Raw genomic sequence first — 10336 nt, 5'->3', positions numbered from 1 at the left:
ATGTCAATGTCATGAAAAGCCCATGAAGTGAAATGTGTATTACTTTGACCCCGCATGAGTGTTTAGTGCGAAGGATGCCAACCATTTGGGCCAATATTTTTTTCTTTTGGAAGCTTACAGGCACCTATGTTCTTGCCTACAAAAGGCGAAGAAATGCAAAGTCTGACAATGTGTATACTTAACATATAGTTTTTCCAAAATGCCATATCACCTTCTTCAATGCATTTTTTTGTTTATTGGAAGAGCAAAAATAACATAAATGAGCTGATGGTTCCTGGCCAGAATATGATTTATAATGCTAGTGGTGGATTGGTTTAAGTAGAAACATTCTGGAATGATTTGAAATGAGCATAGGCTGAATCATTTAGGTGATAATGTCTACAACTCCCTATCCCTACCCCCTCCCTTCCCTCTCTGCCTCCCCCCACACTCTACTTCAAGTTAGAAACTTTTGGATGAAGAATGTGGGAGGTTTGTACTTCTCTCTGCACCCACCAGAAGACACTCCCCCTGCCCAATTTGGGTAAAGCACTACCTTTTTTTTGCTCTCGTCCCAGGGAGCACAACTTTATTCCTTTCTTTTCTGTCCAGGCTCTACTAAACAAAAGAACTTCTGGACTCTTTACCACTCTCCAGGACCTGAAGGTATATATACACACACACACACACACACATACATATATATATATATATATATATATATATTTCTCTTACTTTGTCTGTGTGATGGGGATAGTAAATCAGTTTTCTATCTGAAATATATTTTAACACATCCTGATGTTACAATTTGCAGATGTCTTTCTCCAGCATCACAGTTTACCTCCTCTAAGTGGTTATCATGGGTTTTTAACAACTTTTAAACAATTATTGATATTTCTAAACTAGCAATTTTCCGAAATCTTAATTGGGCTCTTGCTCAGAACCAGATGTGAGCAGCTAGCTGCAGAAAGAAGAGAATAGGAGGTTGCTATCAGTAGAAAGTTCTTCTTGGTGGGGAAATCCTTTATTAAAGCGCAGTTGACAATAGTGTTATCTCTGCATCACATTGCATTTCACTGCATATCTGAAACTTCTGGCAATTTTGTGTCTTTAATATTTGAATGCTGAACAAGTGTAGAATATCTTGTCACATACAAACTCCCTTTCCGAGTCTGCAGTGTCATTTACAAGAGTAGCTCTTAGTGCTACAATTGACCGGGACACAATTCTAATGTGCTCTGCAGGACGCTTTGTTAGTAAAAGTCTTGATTTGTTCCAGCTTATCAACCCTCTTGTAATATCCTGTCTTCCCAGTTCATGTTCTCGGCATAGGGGGAACCGAGGTTTTGAATTACATTTCTGCATTGTTCTTTTCCTATCTCCATTTTTTGTGAATTTTGACATTTTCTGTGCCTCATACTCATGGATACTTCTAATATTTTCATCCCAATGAAAAGTAGCCAGTCGGTGACTGAGTGAAAGTAGCTGTGATATAGGTTGCTGTTCTAAAGTACAGACTTTTGTTCAGTCTGTTAGATTATTACCGTTTGGTAATTATATGTAAATACATAATTACGTCCTGTGCTAATCGGTATTCTCTGGGAAACGTATTGGTATGGCTTCTTCTATATTCCAGAATGGTATCATGCTTGCAATTATACATTTCACCATTCTGTAGGTTACTTTATTGTTCATCCTGCTATCCCAACCACTTCCAGCTTTGTTTCCCTAGGAAGAATAACACATTCATCTATAATTGTTACCTTCCAATACATGCTGTAGAATTATGGATATATATGACTCGAAGTGCAATGTACAATAAAAGAAAAAGTCATGCATTGTAGGGTTAAGTAACTGACATCATGCAGTACAATAGAGGTCGGAATGAGTTTTAAACCCATTTAGAAATGGCAATATCCCACGTTTCATTCCGGATAACAACTTGAATAATCTTGGATAGTTTGAATCGGAGGATTTTTCTTTTCAAAAAGGGCGCGTTGCGTGTGATGGTAGTAAAGCTGAGATATTGCTGCCGTTAGCTAGTGGAAAACAGGGCTGTCCTGGAGATGGGAATTGTCTCAGAGCCATCCGGTTGGATTCAAATAAATTCCGTCTGAAAGCAGCTAGATAGTCGATTTCGAGGAGTATATTTTTAAGTGAAATATATGACCCTGCTTTGCAGAAATAAAGAGAAATTGGCTATGTCATATTATACCGTGTCTGAGGGTATGTGCTGCCATTTTATATCAATTGTTGTAGAGCCCTTTCAAGAATTTGTATATGTTGGTTGAAAGATTAGATCTTTTATACACAGATGAGAGTATCATCTTCATGGGATCAATGAGATTTATACCAGTATGCTCTATACCCTACTGCAAGATTATTGCAGAAGTTAATGTGGAATATATTTGCCTTCCATAGTATTACGGTTACAGGAATTAGATTCTGAATGCTAGTTGGTATAAACCATGGGTCTTGGCTTAGGAATGAGAACAACAGATCATGAAATATTCCAAATATTAAAGAAGTACCATAGCATTTTGTGGTTTTGTGCAAAATCTCATAAAGTTTATTCGCTAGCTTTAGTTTTACATGACTAGTAATTCTAGCCTGACCATTATCTATCATTAGAGCAGATATTCTCCGATGGACCACTTGCTGTGTGGTTGGCTTACATGATAATCCACTCATAATGCTATCGGTGGGGACAGTTCAGTTCATTACACATAAATGGTAGACTGGGAGGACAAAAAATACTTCTTGCGTTTGTCTAGAAAGACGGTGCTGTGTGTCTCTGTACAGAAAGTCTCCTTCATAGTCTACTGAATCGTCAAGATGGCATCCAAGGAAATGGTCATTACTCAAATCCATGATGAAGAGCTTCCAGACAGTAGTTGGTATTAATGTTCACATTTATGTGTTTATAGTAGGAAAAATATGTTCACATCATTTTCTCTCATGATCATAGAAATGACTTGATGGACCAAAATGAATCTACATTTTCATATTAGGTAATTCCATCAGCAAACCATAGGCTGCACCATGGAGTCCAATCATGGATTATAGACTGCCAGAAACAGTGGCTTGCAATTTGCTGACTAATTCATATGGAAATTCCTAAAGCCCCACAAATAAATCATTAGATAATTTCCGAAGGGAGTAATTCTGAGAAGTCTGCATCAGTATTTGATATTTAGGTTTATGATGAGCATGACCTACAGGACTAACATGAGACGAGAATAAGCACACAACATTTTTGTAGTCTTTTTGCTGTGTTTTCTTTTGTTTTAGTGCTGTGAATATATTAAATAAGAAAATATTAATTGATACTCGGACAAAGCAATTTTTGTTTGTGGTACTTTTTGGGTTTGCCATTCTTTCTCCTATAGCCCCCCATTTGGCAAAATGCCCTTCAGAACCACAGATTATTCTGACTGCCATTATGGAGTCGGGAAGGAATTTTTCCCCCAAAATGGAATAAATTGGCTTCTGCCTTATTGTTTTTTTTTGCCTTCGTCTGGATCAACAAGGAAGGGGGGGGGGGGGTAGGCAGAACTGGATGGATATTTGTTTTTTTTCAGTCTAGCATAATATGTTGCAGTTATTTGGCTGTTATAGTTCTTTTTTTAATGCACCAAAACCCTATTTGAAGGAGACCTTATATGTAATGGTGATTAGGACCAGAATAAGGTCTGTTACAATGTTGAAAAAGGTTATTGGAATGGTTTAAATGGCTACAAGAACAATTTAATGATAAATTGTAGGTCAATTGAACAAAACAATGACGCAGTAATTAAAAGCTTTCTCTTAAAGTGGAGTAAGCGCAGCAGAATAACCTTGCCATAGTGCAATTCCTTTTAGGGAAATGCCCCCTTTGCTTGTACAAGCAAACAGGCATCAATCAATCTAAATGTGTACATGAAAACAAGCCCACTTGTCACAGCTCATTCTCAGTGGATGAACAAAGGCTCTCTAATGAACAAAGTTATCCTTTCCTCCTGCTGCATAGTTTGTGGAAGGCAGAGCAAGTACATGAAGTGGTTTCCACATAAGTGCATGGAAAGGATAGATCACATTGCACCTTTGAAGACCTCAAGTAATATCAATGATATTATATTAACTAGCTATACAACCCATTATTAGTTGGAATTCTAAGTGCAATGTACAGCAAACATTTAATACATCATATACCTATTGCAGTGCATCATCGGCCAATATATTGAATTAAGACATAGTAAACACCATTTTAATTATATGCATTATGTCATTAAGCTACATGAACAGTTGGGTAACTTTGTACGCGGAAGTATAACCCTTTGCTTATCTTGTACTAATTCTGAGTTACAAGTTGAGTTATAGTCGGGGGCTGCATTCACAGTTCTGCTTGTTAGTGAAAACAGTCAACTAATTTGTTAACTACCTTACTTTTACAGCTTTACTCAGCTCCTATAATGAAATAGTACATTTCACTACATTACCGTATAGTGGCTGGTGTTAAAATGGCAATTCCCAGAAAGAAAAAGCCGGAAGTGCAGCCACAGTCATAGCAGGGGGATCATCCAAGACAGATGTCTGTCCAGCCTTAGTTTGAACACTCCCATTGAAGGAGAACTCACCACTTCCCATGGTAACCTGTTCCACTCATTGATCCTCCTCACTGTCTAATATCTAATTTGTGTCTCCTCCCTTTCAGTTTCATCCCATTGCTTCTAGTCCTTCCTAGGTGTGTGAGGTAATTAATACCCGTACAGTAAATGGAGCTTGGGCAGTGTGCCCAGCTTGTTGGTTGGTTCTGAAGCGCAGGGTCCCCAGGAAGCGTGGCATGGCAGCTCTGTTCTAGAATGGGTCCTTTGGGTAGGTGATGATGGCTAAGGGCTGTTTAAGGAGCATGTAATATGCATAGGCCTTCAAGAACTCCTTATCTGGCTTATTCAATGTTCAAGACTTTAACAATGCTATTTCAGCTGATTTATTCAAATGTTTGCAAAGTTATCTAGTTGATTATTTTGGATGCTTATATATTCTGTGTATATTAAAGTGGCCGGTTTTTGGTCTTTCCACCACAAAAATGAAGTCCAAGTAATTATTGGGTTTAGTGGTGGGTTAGGTTTCAGCACAGTTTACCTACTGTCCCTTAGCCATGTAAGTCACCAGAGTAAGCTCTGAGCAGATATTGACCTATCATGCATTGCTAGGGGAATTGTAGCTAAAACTTCTGCAGATTTGTGAAGGTTTTGCTAGACCAGGGCTTTTAAATTCTTTTCACATCAAGGCCTGAAGATGATGATTCCTGAGCATTATCATTGGTTATAATCCATGACAAAAATTATTTAATTACTACTTGAAACTAATCTCCAGTAGAACAAAAAAATGAGCAAAATATTAGAAAATTAAGTTGCTAAACCAGAGATTGTAGAAACAATTATGTAGCATATGATTGTTTCTGCCCCCCCCCCAGCTGCGTCGTTCCAACAACTGAGGGGCATCACACCGGGTTAAGAAGCATTAGACTATAATGTAAACTTTAACTTCGAATCAGTACAAATAAGGCTGTGTTCACAGCTACACTCCATTCAGAGCTTCTGATTCCATCATATACGCTCACTAAAATAGCACCTCATGCCGTTCTATTTTTTCTGGTAAAATGGAGGAGTCCATGATGGAAACTTACAAAACCCATTAAAAGTCAATGAGGTCTGTTAGGCAAAGCTCTTGCCCGTCATGTGATGAGCTGTCTTAACTTAAATTCCATCCTAGGATGATAAAAGAAAACAGAATTCCTAACGCAGATGTGAACAAAACCTAATGTATTTTTTTTATAACAGATTCTAAAAATTTTTATGTAGATGAACTTTGTTAAATAGCGGTCAAATAGTCGCTAAGTTTTCAACAAACATGTGATAGCCAACGTGATAACTAAAAAAGCACAAATCACTTTTATTACCTAAAGTGATGTTTTTGCGCTGAAAAATCTCTCTAAAGTGCTGGCTCTTAGAGGTCTCCCTTCCTTCTCTTTTGCTGTCCACTGCCTGTTGTCAAGTAATGCACATCTCTAGTAACAGAGATAATAAGATGGAGAACAGGAAGTGAAGGAAGGTGATGCCTCATGATGCCCATAGACGTCTATAGATAGGGATGGGGGAGGGGTCTAACACACAGATATGCTTACAGCTAACTGGTAAGGTTAGTGATTAAGGGTGGCTTCACACCTGCTGGGGTTTCCAGCTTCCTATTCTGTTCGGAGAGCAGAAAAGGGGAATCTCCGAGTTGAACGGCTCCATCTTATGATGGAAGCTTTCCGCTTAGCTGCCAAGCTTCCAGCTAAAAGAAAAAGCGCTGCATGCAGTGTTTTTCCTTCTGGTATTTTATGCCGGATCTGCGATGGAACCTTCAACCAGAGGTTCTAACACAGATGTAGAAACACCCTAACTGTATTACAGCTTCTAAATCACATCTATACTGCTCTCAACTGCTGTATACTGTTCTACATGATGCAGTTATTTCACTGTGTAATGATGACAGCATAACATCAAAACTCCTCTCACCATCTCAGAGAAACATGAAAACTAGAGATGTAGCCTGCAGAGGAGGAAAATTGTGAAACATGCAGGATACAATACATATAACAGCCAGGAATAGTGTAATTCTTCATGTGCACACACATTGCAGTTTATCCTGAAAAGTCAGGTATGCTTTAAACATAACAATGTATCCAGAAGAACGAGGACTGGTGTCATCAACTGGCAAAACTGGGCAACTGCTGGGGCCCACTGTGCTTACATTGCCCATCTAGCTTATCTGATGTAGGGGAAACTTTTTAATGGAGCACTCTGAGCATTCATCTATAGCTGAGAGAATAGCTGCGAACTGTGATGACATCGTGATGCCGTCACTAAGCAGCAACGTCTCTGGAGATATTGTTGGACATTACCAGATACATTATAGGGTCATTGGCACTCTATTAAGGCAAATGTATCTGGAATTTTTAGAGAAGCACATTGGATGGTTCTGCTGGACGCATCGTTAGCTGTAAACTGTGATGACATCGTGATGACGTCACTAAGCAGCAACGTCTCTGGAGATATTGTTGGACATTACCAGATACATTATAGGGTGATAGGCACTCTATTAAAGCAAATGTATCTAGAATTATTAGAGGAGCACATTGGATGATTCTGTTGGACGCATCATTAGGGGGCACTGTGGCTGGCATCGTCAGGGCACCCTATCATGAGCACTGTGGATGGCATTGTCAGGGAGCACTGTGACTGGCATTGCAACAGGAGTGATAAGAAGCAGAAGTAGTCTTACAGTATAAATCTAAGAGGTGTAGGGTAGAGGTAGGCTGAACTTTGACACTATCATCTATGGGCCTAATAAAACCTGGAGCCAGCTAGGACTGAAGGGTGGAATATGGACACATGTGGGTTTTTAAAGAAATAGCTTTTGCTTAAGATAATACTATGAAAAATATAAAAATGTAGTTGGATGCAATTTACTTTGCAAGTGCTTTTAAGTATTTGTTTCACATAAAGATCAGCAAACATGATGACACTTTGGTTTGGACTTTGCTTAGTTGACTTGAAGCCTGCAGAACACATTTTACATGTGCATAACATACCCACTGTAGATTTAATAATGACATTATGATTTCATAACTCCACATAAGTTTATATAAGAATGAATTGTTCTGTTTCTATTGAAGAGTCTTTCTATGTCTGATCCACTTCAGTAAATGTTCCAAGATGGTCACACTTAGTCTTGCTTCTCTGCAGTAGCTCTTGCTCACTCTCATCACTTGCTCATCATTTCTTTTGACATCAGAGAAGATGCAAGAACTTCAAAAGTAGCCGCTCTCCACACCAGGGATCCCTCCACGTACCCGGCAGAGCAGAGAAAGATGCAAGACTGAGCAGTGGAGCAATTACTGAGGTGGACACAGAATACAAACAGCATCAGAGAAGATGCAAGAACTTCAAAAGTAGCCGCTCTCCATACCAGGGATCCCTCCACATACCCGGCAGAGCAGAGAAAGATGCAAGACTGAGCAGTGGAGCAATTACTGAGGTGGACACAGAATACAAACAGCAGGTGGCGCTAATCTAACATTAGTGCTGGAATATCTGGGGATAACAGACATTGTTTTAATAAGTGTAAATGCAAAAAAATGTTTATAATTATGCGCTGGATTTAGCTATAAACCATATTTTTGGTGAGACAACCCCTTTAATAAATTAAATAAGTTGCTAGTTTTTTGCTATTCAAATATCTGTCTTAAGAACGATATCCATCTTTGTGTCGAATGTCATAATAATGAAACCATCAAATGTCATTTTCTGTTGCAGCCTCTGTAGGAGTGCGACAGGACTGGAGATTTCTATGCTCAGGAATACTGTCAATCTTCCTTCATCAGAACAAGAGTAACAAGCAGTCAAGAGAAGTAATTAGGGAGATAAGACAAAACCTTCAACCCTTATCATCATGGGGGTGCTATGGCTGGCCAAATTCATGCTGGGATGTACAGCACTATGGTATGTGGAGCAAGCGCAGGGCCAGCTGGAACTCGGTGACCATCAAGTGGACAGGTTTGCAGGTTTTGAAGACAAGCAAGCACTCAGGGTGAGAAGGAGAGGACAAGACACATTAAGAGGGTATGTAATGGATATCATTTTCCTATATGTAGAAAAATAGTTTGTAGGAAACCCATGTGGTTCAAAATAAGAACTTATTGGTGATGCTACAACTGAATAGTTACTGATGTTAGCCCTTTTGTGATATCACACTATGATTTGCTAACTGCCCTTAATCTATATGCACCTTTATCTTCTACCGTATCTAATATTCTGGCTTATCTCTGAAAAGCTAAAGTGTGTTGAGCCTTTCGACTGTTTACCAATGGCAGGTGATGAGGATCGGGCATGTTGGATATCAGCATGGTTGTTCCTTTGTTCTGATGGTAGGTTACTGTAGCTGTTGTCAGAAGGTTCTGGCAGTGATTTGTTTTCCTCTCCTCTATTGGGGAGGAACAGGGAAGATTTTGAAGTCTCGTTCAAAATGTAATTGTATCTAAGGATCTTTTCACATTTATATGGGCGGTTTCTGTTGGGATTTCCTTCCGACTTTCTAGTATTTTTGACAGAAAGAATAGCAAAGTCTGCAGTGCATTTTCAAAAATACCCAAACCTCTAAGTCAATGAGCTCCATCAAGGTTCACCACCATCCATTTGAGAATAGATCCAGCATAGAAGCGTAGATGTCATGGCTCCATTATAAACAGGAGCCATGATTCTAGCACTAATGTCAAGCATTAAAATGATGTTAACATAATCATTCAGGCTCCATACAGTCTGGATATTGTCAGCAGCACATTCCCTGTTTATAGGCTGCCAACAATTATTTTTTTGGCCCATATAAAAGATGCCATCAGTCGACAAATAAGCATTTGCCTGTTTCTTGGCCGATCGCTGCTTTGTGCAATAAACCATTTCAACAGCTTAGGGCAATAGACGATAATGAGCATTTTTATGAATGTTAATTCTGCCGATTGTCTACTCTTGTACAGTATAAGGTCCTTCTGAGGGGCAAAAAGTGGCAGTTATCAATTTTCCGGTGTGCCATTTTACTGACTCTTTCATTTTAACCATTTAGTGAATATATCTTCAAGTTAGCTTATGTGTGTTATTAAAGGGAACCTGTCACTTCAGAAAAATACCATAAACTAAGTTATGGCGCTGTTCGGGAAGGGGAGCCGGGTGATATATTTTTTATACTCATTGGCTTCCCTGTTCCTGCTCTGTTGGCCAGTGAAGTCTATGTGTGGTCTGAAAATCTGACTTTTTTCAGACTGCTGTGCGCACTCTTCCCTTTAGATGTCTATAGGAGAACACGAACACAGCTGTCTGAAAAGAGCCAGCACCATAACTTTAGGTTTTACCTAAGTTTAGGGTTCTGTTCCAAGGTGACAGTTCCCTTTAAATATTTGTTTAAGGGGTTTTCAGAGCGGAAGCAGAGGAAGTCTCCACGCTGACCTCTCATGTAGTGGCCATCAGTTGTAACTGCAGGCACAGCTCGCATTGATTTCAGTGAGAGCCGTGCCTGCAGTTTCAAGCGTTGGCCACTGCACAGAGGTCGGCGTGGAGACCTCTGTATATTTGCAGCGCTGACAGCATGCACCCACTCAGCTGATCAGTTGGGATCCTGAGCGATGGACCCCAGCCGATCAACTGTTATAATGACCTATCCTAAGGATAGCTCCTCAGTAGTATTCTCCCTGGAAAATCCCTTCAAGTTTACACCTACAGATGATGCAGTAAAAACTATATGTAAGTCAATTATGTGATCAACTGATAAATATTTA

General features: G+C 39.4%; 1 protein-coding gene across 1 annotated transcript in view; it reads left to right on the top strand.

Annotated features, from left to right (window-relative positions):
- The first annotated feature begins 566 nt into the window (after positions 1 to 566).
- LOC136573072 (fibrillin-2-like) overlaps positions 567 to 10336 on the top strand; it is a 192601-nt gene continuing 182831 nt past the window's right edge. The window contains exons 1-2 of the mRNA XM_066574226.1: positions 567 to 645; positions 8325 to 8630. Of these exons, the coding sequence (XP_066430323.1) occupies positions 8461 to 8630 (170 nt within the window). The 5' untranslated portion in view covers positions 567 to 645; positions 8325 to 8460. The remainder of the gene's footprint in view (positions 646 to 8324; positions 8631 to 10336) is intronic.

Source organism: Eleutherodactylus coqui, chromosome 7 (assembly GCF_035609145.1).
Source record: "Eleutherodactylus coqui strain aEleCoq1 chromosome 7, aEleCoq1.hap1, whole genome shotgun sequence".
NCBI lineage: Eukaryota > Metazoa > Chordata > Amphibia > Anura > Eleutherodactylidae > Eleutherodactylus > Eleutherodactylus coqui.
The sequence above is the reverse complement of the archived record's forward strand: the minus strand, read 5'-3'. Positions and strand labels throughout refer to the sequence as shown.